Source organism: Arachis ipaensis, chromosome B3 (assembly GCF_059453495.1).
Source record: "Arachis ipaensis isolate K30076 ecotype BB chromosome B3, ASM5945349v1, whole genome shotgun sequence".
Classification (NCBI taxonomy): Eukaryota; Viridiplantae; Streptophyta; class Magnoliopsida; order Fabales; family Fabaceae; genus Arachis; species Arachis ipaensis.
The window spans coordinates 119,371,055-119,386,339 of NC_142438.1; the positions used below are offsets into that span (position 1 = coordinate 119,371,055).

The 15,285-nt window shown below is 38.7% G+C and overlaps 1 protein-coding gene across 1 annotated transcript; it reads left to right on the forward strand.

Annotated features, from left to right (window-relative positions):
* The first annotated feature begins 248 nt into the window (after window positions 1–248).
* On the forward strand, window positions 249–740 carry LOC148572227 (uncharacterized). The gene has a single exon (XM_088507415.1). It carries the CDS (start codon window positions 249–251, stop codon window positions 738–740), a length of 492 nt encoding a protein of 163 aa, XP_088363541.1.
* Window positions 741–15,285: the final 14,545 nt, after the last annotated feature.

The following is a 15,285-nucleotide window of genomic DNA, read 5'->3' on the forward strand; positions in this document are numbered from 1 at the left end:
TGGAGAATATGGAGGATGCTATGTAGGCAACAGTTGAGGTCGTTGGTCAGCAAGTTAATAATGGAAACGGTGGTATCAGAGATAATGGGCCGATGATGTTGGAAACTTTTCTAAAGATAAACCCACCAACCTTTAGAGGAACAACAAATCTCACAGAGGCTGATAATCGGTTTCAGGCGATGGAACGAGCTTTGCGAGCGCAACAATTTCCTGAAGACTAGTGTGTCGAGTTTGCTACTTATCAGCTGATGGGTGAAGCTCAGTATTGGTGGCAGGGGACCCGACGCCTTTTGCAGCGAGATAATGTTGCAATCCCTTGGGATGTATTCCAATCTAAGTTTTATAAGAAGTATTTCCCTAATTCAGCCAGGACGGCAAAGGAGCTTGAGTTGTTACAGCTGAAGCAGGGTCCTATGTCAATGGCAGAGTATACCAGTCGGTTTGAGGAACTATGCCGGTTCTCTAGGATTTGTCAGGATGCTCTGGGGGATTTTGAAGAGTGCAAATGCATAAAATATGAAGGTGGTCTGCAGAATGACATCCTGAGTACAGTGGGCCCGATAGAGATCAGAGTTTTCTCTGAACTAGTAAACAAGAGCAGAATGGCTGAGGATTGTGTGAGAATGGTGGCATTAGACAAGGGTGAACACCAAGCCTTCGTTAGGAGAGATCAAGGGAGGAACTTTGCGCCTAGAGGACAGAATTTCAAGGGAGGAGGCTATGTTCTACAACTACATTAGAGCTATAACACCTTTCGAAGATTCAATAATAACAGCAACCAGGGAAGAGGCAAAGAAAAGCAAGCTCAGATTCCATAGAATGACTTGACTTGTATGAGGTGTGGAAAATATCACCCGAATACTCCGTGCAGAGCTGGACTGGGTGTATGCTACTACTGTGGTAGAACCGGACATCTGTCCTGGAATTGTCTAGAGAGGAAGAGACAGGAAGTTGAGAGAGTTCAGTAGCAGGAATGTGTGTTTACCATGTCGACAGATGGTGTTGAGAGGTCAGATACTCTAATTAGAGGTAATTGTGAAATTGGTGGTAAAATCTTAATTACTTTGTTTGATACTGGGGCATCACATTCATTTATATCGTTTGAGAAAGCCAGTGAGTTAGGATTAAAGATAACCATGGTAACTTATGATTTGCAAGTACATACTCCTGCCTCTAAGGCTGTCGTAACTAGATTAGGCTGTCAACAAGTTCCGTTTTGAATTAAGTACTGAAATTTTGTCCATGATTTAATTTTCTTGCCGATGACTGGACTCGATCTAATCCTGGGTTTGGATTGGCTGTCAAAGTATCACGTGATGCTAGACTATTTTGAATAGTCAGTGCAATTTATGTCTGAAGGGTCTGAAGGACCGGTGGTGGCGAATGGATATTACCTGAATTCTGTCATGGTGAATTGTAGTAGAAGTGAATGTTCAGGATTCATACTATTGGCTGCCATTGTGTCAGGCGACGAACAGAGTTTGAATCAGATTCCAGTTGTAAGTGAATTTCCGGAAGTATTCCCTGAAAACATACCCGAGTTTCCTCCTTTCCGAGAGATTGAGTTTGCAATTGAGCTGGTTCCTGGATTAGGACCAATTTCAATTGTACCTTATCGAATGTCGCCTTTAGAGATGGCTGAACTTAAGGCTCAGATGGAAGATTTAATGAATAAGAACTTCATTTGTCCGAGCATTTCTCCCTGGGGAGCACCGGTGTTGTTGGTGAAAAAGAAGGATGGAAGTATGCGGTTGTGCATAGATTACAGACAACTGAACAAAGTAACCATGAAGAATAAATACTCGTTGCCGAGAATTGACAACCTAATGGATCAGTTGCAAGGAGCTAGTGTATTTTCCAAGATTGACTTAAGGTCTGGTTATCACCAGATAAGAGTGAGAGATGAAGATATCCCGAAGACCGCTTTCAGAACTCGTTATGGTCACTACGAATATATTGTAATGTCCTTTGGGTTAACTGATGCGTGAGCATCTTTTCTATCTTTTCCTAGTGAATTTGCATCTAATTTGTTGAGTTTAATAAAGAATTAATTATCTTTTAGCCAATATGGATGCTACTTTGAGTCCTTTGCAATTTTGTTTATTTTAGGTAGCGTTCGGCTGGATTTGATGGAGTTTCTGTAGCACGAGAATTAAAGGAGATGGCAGCGAGGAGCGACGCGTACGCGTGACTGACGCATACGCGTGATTTGTCACTTTCCAAGCTGACGCGTGTGCGTGACTGATGCGTACGCGTGATTTGAAGATTTGCACATCGACGCGTGCGCGTGACCGACGCGTCCGCGTGACTCGCGAAAAAGACCATCGATGTGTACGCGTGACTGACACGTACGCGTGACATGCGCGAGATGCAGACTTTGCAGAAAACGCTGGGGCGATTTCTGGGCTGTTTTGACTCAGTTTTAAGCCCAGAAAACACAGATTAGAAACTGCAGAATGGACAAAACGAGTGGTCTCCACCCATCAACTGAAAACTTGTTAATTAATTCTAATTTAAATTCAAATATTATTTTTAGAAAAAGATATTATTTTAGTTTTAGATAGATTTTAAATTTATTAGGATTAGATATAAAAGGGGATGGGAATTAGTTAACTGACAATTCCATCTGAACACAACATTATTCCATACCAATTTACATTCTGTATTCCTAGTTTTCTCTCTAAATCATGAGCAACTAAACCTCCACTGTTAAGGTTAGGAGCTCTGTCTATTTGTATGGATTGATTTTATTGCTTTTTCTATTTTTATTCATGTCTGGATTTATAATTTAAGAATTGTTTTCGCTCTTTATCTTATGAATTTGGGTGGAACGGAAGTATGACCCTCTTTCTATTTGAGTTCTTGTAAAACTTAGAAAAGCTCTTTACTTGAACAACAGCTTGAAAATATATTCTCATAAATTTTAATTATCTGGATTTAACGGGATACGTGACATATAATCCTTTTATTTTTGGGTAATTAGAGTTTTTGTGGCATATAAACTGGAATTTGATCATGTAGCTTCTAATTGGAATTAATTGACCAAGGAATTGGCAGTTAATAAATTTTAGTGGAGACTAGAAATGTCTAAGGAATTAGGGTCTAGTCATATATAGTTTGCCATAAATTAAATCCTACATAATTAAAATAGTTAGTAAGAAAAGTAAATCCGGAAAAATAGATAACTCTGAAGCCTTAACTTCTTTCTCCATATTTTATTCCTCACCTATTTACCTGCCTGTCTTCAACTTTGAATTTACTTTTTAATGTTTTGAACTTCCAAACACTATTTTCTGCTTGTCTAACTAAGCCTATCACTCAATAGTTGTTGCTTAATTCATCAATCCTCGTGAGATCGACCCTTACTCACGTAAGGTATTACTTGGTACGACTCGGTGCACTTGCCGGTTAGTTATTGGGTTACAAACACCGCACCAAGTTTTTGGCGCCGTTGCCGGGGATTGACTATGATTGACAACTACTCGTTGTTTGATTGCTTAGATTAGATAATTTTTTTTAATTAAATTTTTTATTATTAATAATTTTTATTTTTTATTTTTTTCGTTTCCTTTATATTTTTTTCCTCCTTTCCGTTCGTTTCCCATCCCCGTACCCCCTGTTTTCTTTTCTTTTTCTTACTTTCTTTTAATTTTTCTTATTTAAATCTCGTCCGTTCTTTCTTTTATTTTTCTTTTTATTTTCATTTTTTATTTTCGTTTTATTTTGTTTTTTTCTTTTCATTATTTTTTTTAAACTTTTTATATTTTATTATTTTTATTTTATATTATTTTATTTATTTTTTTCTTTAAAAAAAATTTATTTGCATCTCGTATTATTTTTTTTTAATTTCTAAAAATAAATTTGGTGTTACCCAATTGATTTTATTTTAATATTTCCTTGTTTATTTTTCTTGTTAATTTTTGAATTTTTTTTATTTTAGTTATTATTTTCGAATTTTTATTTATTTATTTATTTAATATTTTTATTTTATTTCTTTACACAGGTTACCTCACAGGGACTTCTCTGTATTCTGACGTAGAGAGTCCCATCTTTTCTTATCTTTTGTTTGTTTATGCGCAGGAACAGAGACAAAGAACATCTTTTAGACTTTGATCCTGAACCTGAAAGAACTTTCAGGCGACGTTTACAACAAGCAAGACTTTACAAGGCTGCAGAGTCCACTATGGATAATAATAATGCTGTTAATGCCAATGTGGCAAATCCGAATGGGGATGATCAACAAAAGAGAGTGCTTGGCTCTTATTCTGCCACTACTACGGATCTTTATGGAAAAAGTATTGTGGTGCCTCCTATAGCTGCAAACAACTTTGAGTTGAAGCCACAACTGGTCACCCTGGTGCAACAAAATTGCCAATATCATGGACTTCCTCATGAAGATCCAAATTAGTTTATATCTGATTTTCTGCAGATATGCGATACTGTGAAGACAAATGGAGTGAACCCAGAGGTGTACAGACTCTTGCTCTTCCCGTTTGCTCTGAGGGATAAAGCAAATCTATGGCTAGATTCCCAACCAAAGCAGAGTTTGAATACTTGGAAAAAGGTTGTTACTGAGTTTCTCACTAAATTTTTTCCACCAAAGAAGCTGACTAAGCTTAGGTTAGAGGTTCAGACTTTCAGACAAAAGGAGGGTGAAACTCTTTATGAAGCCTGGGAGAGATACAAGCTACTGACTAGGCAATGCCCTCCAGACATGTTCTCCAAATGGACCCAACTGGATATCTTTTATGAAGGCTTGGGTGAGATGTCCAAGATGAGCTTAGATACCTCTGCAGGCGGTTCACTGCACAAGAAGAAGACACCAGAGGAGACTATTGAGCTTATTGAATTGGTTGCAAGCAACCAATATTTATACTCATCTAACAGAAATCCTGTGAACTCTGAGACCTCTCAGAAGAGAGGCGTGTTGGAAGTAGAAGCTGTTAATGCTCTTCTTGCTCAGAACAAGCTTATGTCTCAGCAAATAAATCTACTTACTCAACAGATGGGTGGCATGTAAGTCTCAGCTATCAACACCCAAAATCCACCACAAGAAACCTCCTATGACATGGCAGGTAACTTTGTGCAAAATGATAATTATGATTATGCTTAACCTTCTTCTGAACAGATCAATTACATGGGGAGTGGTCCTAGGAATCCAACAATGATCCATATTCCAAGACATATAATCAGGGGTGGAGAAATCACCTAAATTTTGGATGGAGGGATTAACCTCAGAGACCTCAGAACTTCAACAATAATTCTGAGGGCGGTTTCCAACAGAACAATTACAATAACCACCGATTTCAGTCTCAGCAGCAACAACCACCTCAGCAAGCAAACTCTAAGTCCCAAGAAGATTCTAATTGGGAGATGATGAGGAGTTTTATGCAGGAAACCAGAGCCTCCATTAGAAACTTAGAAGTGCAAATGGGCCAACTAAGCAAGCAAATACCTGAGAGGTCTGCAAGTACCTTTCCAGGTGATACAGTGGTGAACCCAAGAGAAGATTGCAAGGCTATTCAATTGAGAAGTGGTAAAGTAGCTGGCTCTGAGACCAAGGCCAATGAAGAGCTAGTTGAAAAGGGAGCTCTAGAGGAGAAGAAGGGAGATGTAGAGCATGCCCCTCCTAAACGTGCAGACAACCTGTTTCCTGACTCTCTTGACACTTATCCCACCTTGTCAAAGGCTCCTGAATGCAAGCCAAAAATGCCATATCCTCAGAGGCTTCAGAAGGCGTCCAAAGAAAAGCAATTCTCTAAATTTTTAGATATCTTCAAGAAGCTGCAGATCAACATTCCTTTTGCAGAGGCTCTGGAGCAAATGTATCTCTATGCTAAATTTATGAAAGAATTGTTGACCCATAAGAGGAATTGAAAGGAACAAGAGACAGTGGTGTTAAACAAGGAATGTAGTGCCATAATTCAACACAACCTTCCTGAGAAGATGCCAGACCCAGGGAGTTTTGTCATTCTTTGCACCATTGGAGATGTTGGCATTCAGAGAGCTTTATGTGATCTTGGAGCTAGCATCAACCTCATGCCACTTTCAGTGATAAAAAAGCTTCACATTGAGGAGGTAAAACCCACTCGTATCTCTCTTCAACTTGCTGATCTTTCTATCAAATTACCTGTGGGTGTGGTTGAGGATTTACTTGTCAAAGTAGGACCATTTATTTTCCTTGTTGACTTTGTTATATTAGACATGGAAAAGGAGGTAAAACCCTCTATTATACTTGATAGACCTTTTTTAGCTACAGGTAGAGCTCTGATTGATGTGAAAAATGGTGAATTAACCCTGAGGGTCAATGAAGAATAGGTGGTCCTAAATGTTTTTGAAGCCCTCAAGCACCCTAATGATTCTGAAGGGTGTATGAAAATAGATGTTATTGAACCACTTGTTCAAGAAGTACTAGAAACTGAGGTACTTGATGATGTTCTGGATCCTATTTCTAAGTATGAATTAGTTGAAGTAGATAATTCACCACCCCAAAAGGAGCTGATGAACACGCCAATAAAGGAGGAGGAAGTCCCCAAGCTTGAGCTTAAACATTTACCCCCGTCTCTGAAATATGTGTTCTTGGGTGAAAATGATTCCTATCCAGTGATTATTAGTTCTTCCCTAAAGCCTGAAGAGGAAGAGGCGCTTATTTCGGTGCTCAGAAGCCATAAAACAGCTCTTGGGTGGACCATTAGTGTCTTGAAGGGTATCAGTCAAACCAAGTGTATTCACAAGATCCTTCTTGAAGATGATGCTAAACCAATTGTGCAACCACAAAGGAGACTCAATCCAACTAGGAAAGAGGTGGTCCAAAAAGAGGTAATAAAATTATGGGAAGCAGGTATTATTTACCCTATTTCTGACAGTCCTTGGGTAAGTCCTGTGCAGGTAGTTCCCAAGAAAGGAGGGATGACAGTGATCAAGAATGAAAAGAATGAGCTTATTCCTACAAGAACAGTCACAGGATGGAGAATGTGCATAGACTACAGGAGGCTCAACACTGCTACAAGGAAAGATCATTTCCCCCTGCCTTTCATTGATCAGATGCTTGAGAGGTTAGCTGGTCATGCTTTTTATTATTTTCTAGATGGATATTTTGGATATAATCAAATTGCAATGGACCCTCAATATCAAGAGAAGACAGCATTCACATGCCCCTTTGGAGTATTTGCTTACAGGAGAATGCCATTTGGACTTTGTAATGCTCCAGCAACTTTTCAGAGGTGTATGCTTTCAATTTTTTCTGATATGGTTGAAAAGTTTATTGAGATATTTATGGATGGCTTTTCTATTTTTGGTAATTCTTTTGAATCATGCCTTAAGCATTTATCTCTTGTCTTGGAATTGGGAAAAATGCCATTTTATGGTAACAGAAGACGTTGTTCTTGGATACCGGATTTCAAGTAAGGGGATTGAGGTTGACAGAGCAAAGGTGGAGGTAATTGAAAAATTACTACCACCAACTAATGTTAAGGCAGTGAGGAGTTTCTTGGGTCATGCAAGATTTTATAGAAGATTTATAAAGGACTTTTCTAAGATTGCTAAACCATTGAGCAACCTGTTGGTTGTTGATGTTCCTTTTGTCTTTGATTCTGATTGTCTGCATGCTTTGAAACTCTGAAAGCAAACCTTACCTCTGCTCCCATTATAGCTCCCCCTGACTGGGATTTACCATTTGAATTAATGTGTGATGCTAGTGATTTTGCTATAGGAGCTGTTTTAGGACAGAGACATGGTAAGCTTGTACATGTTATTTACTATGCCAGTCATGTGTTAAATGATACTCAAAAGAATTACACAACTACAGAAAAGGAATTATTAGCTGTTGTGTATGCTGTTGATAAGTTTAGGTCCTATTTACTTGGTTCTAAGGTTATTGTTTATACTGACCATGCTGCTTTGAAGTACCTTCTAACCAAGCAGGATTCTAAACCAAGATTAATTAGATGGGTGTTGCTCCTTCAGGAGTTTGATATTGAGATAAAAGACAGAAAAGGGTCAGAAAATCAAGTAGCTGACTATCTCTCCAGAATTGAGCCTGAAGCAGGAATACAACCACCCACAGCTGTGACTGAGACATTTTTGGATGAGCAATTGTTCCTCATTCAGCAGGCTCCATGGTTTGTAGACATTACAAATTATAAGGCCATGAATTTTATCCCAAGGGAGTACAGCAGGCAACAAGTAAAGAAGCTATTGACTGATGCCAAGTACTACATTTGGGAGGAACCATACCTTTTTAAAAGGTGTTCATATGGTATAATCAGGAGATGTGTTCCAGATGAAGAAACACAGCAGATTCTTTGGCACTGTCATGGTTCTGAATATCGAGGCCACTTTGGTGGTGAAAGGACAGCTACAAAGGTACTTCAGAGCGGGTTCTACTGGCCTACTCTCTTCAGAGATTCAAGAGAATTTGTGAAGCATTGTGACAGATGTGCAAAAGCCACGAATCTCCCTGCAAACCATGAAATGCCACAGCAGGGGATTCTTGAGGTTGAGTTGTTTGATGTGTGGGGTATTAATTTCATGGGTCCCTTCCCACCCTCACACTCAAAAACTATATTCTAGTGGCAGTTGACTATGTGTCCAAGTGGGTGGAAGCTGTGGCTCTACCCACCAATGATGCCAAGGTGGTAATGAGCTTTCTTCAGAGATATATCTTTAGCCGGTTTGGTGTCCCAAGGACACTCATTAGTAATGGTGGAAGCCACTTCTGTAACAGACAGCTGGACTCTCTTCTGCATAGATATGGAGTCCGTCATAAAGTGGCAACCCCTATCACCCTCAGACAAGTGGACAGTTTGAAGTTTTCAACAGGGAACTTAAGAGGATTCTAGAGAAGACCGTCAGTGTTTCAAGAAAGGACTGGTCTAGGAAGCTTGATGATGCTCTCTGGGCATACCGGACAGCTTACAAGACTCCTATTGGCATGTCTCCTTATCAGTTAGTCTATGGCAAAGCCTGTCACTTGCCAGTTGAGCTGGAGCACAAGGCTTAATGGGCAATCAGGTACCTGAATCTTGATTCAGAAGCTGCAGGAATTAAGCGAATGCTTCAGTTGAATGAGCTTGATGAATTCAGATATTCGGCCTATGAGAATGTCAAGCTCTATAAGGAGAGAACCAAGCTACTGCATGACAAGAAGATTGCTATCAGAATCTTTGAGCTAGGACAGAGAGTGCTTCTATATAATTCAAGGCTCAAATTCTTTTCTGGGAAGCTGAAATCCCGGTGGTCAGGACCGTTTGTGGTTACCAGAGCTTCACCATATGGTCATATGAAAATACAGGAAGAGAATTCTGACAGGAAGTTTACAGTGAATGGCCAGAGGTTGAAGCACTATCTTGGAGGCGATATTGATTGCCAGAGGTCCACTCATCTGCTGAACAAGCAGAACTGACCGTGACGTTAAAGAAGCGCTTGTCGGGAGGTAACCCGATATTTCGTATCCTTGGCTATTTTTTTCGTAGTAGTAGTTTTCTTCCTTATTTGATTTTTGTTGAGTTCTTACTAATTTTCTGATCATGCAGCTATTTTAGAATAGGAACTGAATAATTAAAAAAAGGGGGGGGGAGCACAAGCCGCATCACGCGTACGCATAACCCACGCGTACGCGTGACTTGGAAAAACGGCGTAAATATGTGATTGGGCAGAGAGTTGTGCTGGTTTGGGGGCTGGAAGTGTGCTAGAAGCACAAAATTAGTTCACGCGTACGCGTCCCTGACGCGTGTGCGTCATCTGCATAAATGGCCATCCACGCGTGCGCGTGAATGACGCGCACGCGTCGTATGAAAATATTGGTCCCAAAGCCACGCGAACAGAGAGCTGCGCGTGCGCGTGGCTGGCTTTGCGTGAATCACATAAAATCGAGGGCACGCGGACGCGTGCCTGACGCTCACGCGTCATGAAAGAAAATTAGCGACCCACGCGTACGCATCGCCTTCACCGCACAACTACACTAGTTCGCCACCAAGTTTTAATTTTCTTTCTCCCTCTCCCAATCCTAATTCTCTCTTGTTCTTTTATCCTTTTCTTTTTCTTTCATCATAATATTTGTCTCTTTCTATTTTCAGTTCTTCTTTGCTTGAGGACAAGGAAACCTTTAAGTTTGGTGTAGACGCTTCGCTTATGGGTTTCCTGTTTATTTTTATGACACCAAAAGGGAGGCGAATCATCTTCACGAAGGAGCACAACCTGAAGAATAAAACGACCGCTAGGATAATTAAGGTGGTTGAGTTCCTTTCATTCTACATTCCTCCCTGCTTTTATTATATTATGTTCCGGTTTTCTGCTAGTTTGTTTTGTTTGTTGCATGATCCTTTATTAGTTAGAATCCTAGGTCTAGTTTAGTTTCTCTTAATTGCTTTAATTCTGAAAAGATGTCTCATGTATTACTCACTGAGCTTGAATTCAAATAAAAAATACAGAAGTGATGTATTGCATGAGAAATTGAGTAAATTTTAAGAGTAGTCTTATTTACTTAGATGTAGTGGCAATACTTTTTGTTTTCTGAATGAATGCTTGAACAGTGCATATTTTTGATAGTGAAGTTTATGAATGTTAAAATTGTTGGCTCTTGAAAGAATGATGAAAAAAGAGAAATGTTATTGATAATCTAAAAAATCATAAAATTGATTCTTGAAGCAAGAAAAAGCAGTGAAAAACATGAAGCTTGCTGAAAAAAAAGCCAAAAAAGCCAATAACCCTTTAAACTAAAAGGCAAAGGGTAAAAAGGATCCAAGGCTTTGAGCATTAATGGATAGGAGGGCCCAAAGGAATAAAATTCTGGCCTAAGCGGCTAAATCAAGCTGTCCTTAACCATGTGCTTGTGGCGTGAAGGTGTCAAGTGAAAAGCTTGAGACTGACCAAAGCAAAACGAGTGTGCTTAAGAACTCTGGGCACCTCTAACTAGGGACTCTAGCAAAGCTGAGTCACAATCTGAAAAGGTTCACCCAGTTATGTGTCTGTGGCATTTATGTATCTGGTGGTAATACTGGAAAATAAAATGCTTAGGGTCACGGCTAAGACTCATAAAGTAGCTGTGTTCAAGAATCAACATACTGAACTAGGAGAATCAATAACACTATATGAATTCTGAGTTCCTATGGATGCCAATCATTCTGAACTTCAAAGGATAAAGTGAGATGTCAAAACTATTCAGGATTGCAGTTGTAAACCCCACTATAAGAAGAGACATGAGCTTAATCGAACTCTCATTCTCATACAAATTCACATCCCAAGCTTATATTTGTTATAGTTGCTTGAGGACAAGCAACAGTTCAAGTTTGGTGTTGTGATGCGTGAGCATCTTTCCTATCTTTTCCTAGTGAATTTGCATCTAATTTGTTGAGTTTAATAAAGAATTAATTATCTTTTAGCCAATATGGATTCTACTTTGAGTCTTTTGCCAATTTTGTTTATTTTAGGTAGCGTTTGGCTGGATTTGATGGAGTTTCTGTAGCACGAGAATTAAAGGAGATGGCAGCGAGGAGCGACGTGTACGCGCGACTGACGCGTATGCATGATTTGGCGCTTTCCAAGGCGACGCGTGCGCGTGATTGATGCGTACGCGTGACATGTGCGACATGCAGACTTCATAGAAAATGCTGGGGGCGATTTCTGGGCTGTTTTGACTCAGTTTTAAGCCTAGAAAACACAGATTAGAAGCTGCAGAATGGACAAAACGAGTGGTCCCCATCCATCAACTGAAGACTTGTTAATTAATTCTAATTTAAATTCAAATATTACTTTTAGGAGAAGATATTATTTTAGTTTTAGATAGATTTTAAATTTATTAGGATTAGATATAAAAGGGGATGGGAATTAGTTAACTGACAATTCCATCTGAACACAACATTATTCCATACCAATTTACATTCCGTATTCCTAGTTTTCTCTCTGAACCATGAGCAACTAAACCTCCACTGTTAAGGTTAGCAGCTCTGTCTATTTGTATGGTTTGATTTTATTATTTTTTCTATTTTTATTCATGTCTGGATTTATAATTTAAGAATTGTTTTCGCTCTTTATCTTATGAATTTGGGTGGAACGGAAGTATGACCCTCTTTCTATTTGAGTTCTTGTAAAACTTGGAAAAGCTCTTTACTTGAACAACAGCTTGAAAATATATTCTCATAAATTTTAATTATCTGGATTTAACGGGATACGTGACATATAATCCTTTTATTTTTGGGTAATTAGAGTTTTTGTGGCATATAAACTGGAATTTGATCATGTAGCTTCTAATTGGAATTAATTGACCAAAGAATTGGCAGTTAATAAATTTTAGAGGAGACAAGAAAGGTCTAAGGAATTAGGGTCTAGTCACATATAGTTTGCCATAAATTAAATCCTACATAATTAAAATAGTTAGTAAGAAAAGTAAATCCGGAAAAATAGATAACTCTAAAGCCTTAACTGCTTTTTCCATATTTTATTCCTCACCTGTTCACCTGCCTATCTTCAACTTTGAATTTACTTTTTAATGTTTTGAACTTCCAAACACTATTTTCTGTTTGTCTAACTAAGCCTATCACTCAATAGTTGTTGCTTAATCCATCAATCCTCGTGGGATCGACCCTTACTCACGTAAGGTATTACTTAGTACGACCCGGTGCACTTGCCGGTTAGTTAGTGGGTTACAAACACCGCACCAAGTTTTTGGCGCCGTTGCCGGGGATTGACTGTGATTCACAACTACTCGTTGTTTGATTGCTTAGATTAGATAATTTTTTTTAATTAAATTTTTTTATTATTATTAATTTTTATTTTTTATTTTTTTCGTTTCCTTTATATTTTTTCCTCCTTTCCGTTCGTTTCCCATCCCCGTACCCACTGTTTTCTTTTCTTTTTCTTACTTCCTTTTAATTTTTCTTATTTAAATCTCGTCCGTTCTTTCTTTTATTTTTCTTTTTATTTTTATTTTTATTTTCGTTTTATTTTGTTTTTTTCTTTTTATTATTTTTTTTTAAATTTTCTATATTTTATTAGTTTTATTTTATTTTATTTTATTTATTTTTTTCTTCTTTAAAAAAAATTTATTTGCATCTCGTATTATTTTTCTTTAATTTCTAAAAATAATTTTGGTGTTACCCAGTTGATTTTATTTTAATATTTTCTTGTTTATTTTTCCTGTTAATTTTTGAAAATTTTTTTATTTTAGTTATTATTTTCAAATTTTTATTTATTTATTTATTTAGTATTTTTATTTTATTTCTTTACACAGGTTACCTCACAGGGACTTCTCTGTATTCTGACGTAGAGAGTCCCATCTTTTCTTGTCTTCTGTTTGTTTATGCGTAGGAACAGAGACAAAGAACATCTTTTAGACTTTGATCCTGAACCTGAAAGAACTTTCAGGCGACGTTTACAACAAGCAAGACTTTACAAGGCTGCAGAGTCCACTATGGATAATAATAATGCTGTTAATGCCAATGTGGCAAATCCGAATGGGGATGATCAACAAAAGAGAGTGCTTGGCTCTTATTCTGCCCCTACTGCGGATCTTTATGGAAAAAGTATTGTGGTACCTCCTATAGCTACAAACAACTTTGAGTTGAAGCCACAACTGGTCACCCTGGTGCAACAAAATTGCCAATATCATGGACTTCCTCATGAAGATCCGAATCAGTTTATATCTGATTTTCTGCAGATATGTGATACTGTGAAGACAAATAGAGTGAACCCAGAGGTGTACAGACTCATGCTCTTCCCGTTTGCTCTGAGGGGTAAAGCAAATCTATGGCTAGATTCCCAACCAAAGCAGAGTTTGAATACTTGGAAAAAGGTTGTTACTGAGTTTCTCACTAAATTTTTCCCACCAAAGAAGCTGATTAAGCTTAGATTAGAGGTTCAGACTTTCAGACAAAAGGAGGGTGAAACTCTTTATGAAGCCTGGGAGAGATACAAGCTACTGACTAGGCAATGTCCTCCAGACATGTTCTCTAAATGGACCCAACTGGATATCTTTTATGAAGGCTTGGGTGAGATGTCCAAGATGAGCTTAGATACCTCTGCAGGTGCTTCACTGCACAAGAAGAAGACACCAGAGGAGACTATTGAGCTTATTGAATTGGTTGCAAGCAACCAATATTTATACTCATCTAATAGAAATGCTGTGAACTCTGAGACCTCTCAGAAGAGAGGCGTGTTGGAAGTAGAAGCTGTTAATGCTCTTCTTGCTCAGAACAAGCTTATGTCTCAGCAAATAAATATACTTACTCAACAGATGGGTGGCATGTAAGTCTCAGCTATCAACACCCAAAATCCACCACAGGAAACCTCCTATGACATGGCAGGTAACTTTGTGCAAAATGATAATTATGATTATGCTCAACCTTCTTCTGAACAGATCAATTACATGGGGAGTGGTCCTAGGAATCCAACAATGATCCATATTCCAAGACATATAATCAGGGGTGGAGAAATCACCCAAATTTTGGATGGAGAGACTAACCTCAGAGACCTCAGAACTTCAACAATAATTCTCAGGGAGGTTTCCAACAGAACAATTACAATAACCACCGATTTTAGTCTCAGCAGCAACAACCACCTCAGCAAGCAAACTCTAAGTCCCAAGAAGATTCTAATTGGGAGATGATAAGGAGTTTTATGCAGGAAACCAGAGCCTCTATTAGAAACTTAGAAGTGCAAATGGGCCAACTAAGCAAGCAAATACCTGAGAGGTCTGCAAGTACCTTTCCAGGTGATACAGTGGTGAACCCAAGAGAAGATTACAAGGCTATTCAATTGAGAAGTGGTAAAGTAGCTGGCTCTGAGACCAAGGCCAATGAAGAGCTAGTTGAAAAGGGAGCTCCAAAGGAGAAGAAGGGAGATGTAGAGCACGCCCCTCCTAAACATGCAGACAACCCATTTTCTGACTCTCTTGACACTTATCCCACCTTGCCAAAGGCTCCTGAATACAAGCCAAAAATGCCATATCCTCAGAGGCTTCAGAAGGCGTCCAAAGAAAAGCAATTCTCTAAATTTTTAGATGTCTTCAAGAAGCTGCAGATCAACATTTCTTTTGCAGAGGCTCTGGAGCAAATGCCTCTCTATGCTAAATTTATGAAAGAATTGTTGACCCACAAGAGAAATTGGAAGGAACAAGAGACAGTGGTGTTAACCAAGGAATGTAGTGCCATAATTCAACACAACCTTCCTGAGAAGATGCCAGACCCAGGGAGTTTTGTCATTCCTTGCACCATTGGAGATGTCGGCATTCAAAGAGCTTTATGTGATATTGGAGCTAGCATCAACCTCATGCCACTTTCAGTGATAAAA

What these genes read in the sequence shown, in the direction of transcription:
- LOC148572227 (XM_088507415.1), top strand. Translation starts at nt 249, where the DNA reads ATGGGTGAAGCTCAGTATTGGTGGCAGGGGACCCGACGCCTTTTGCAG.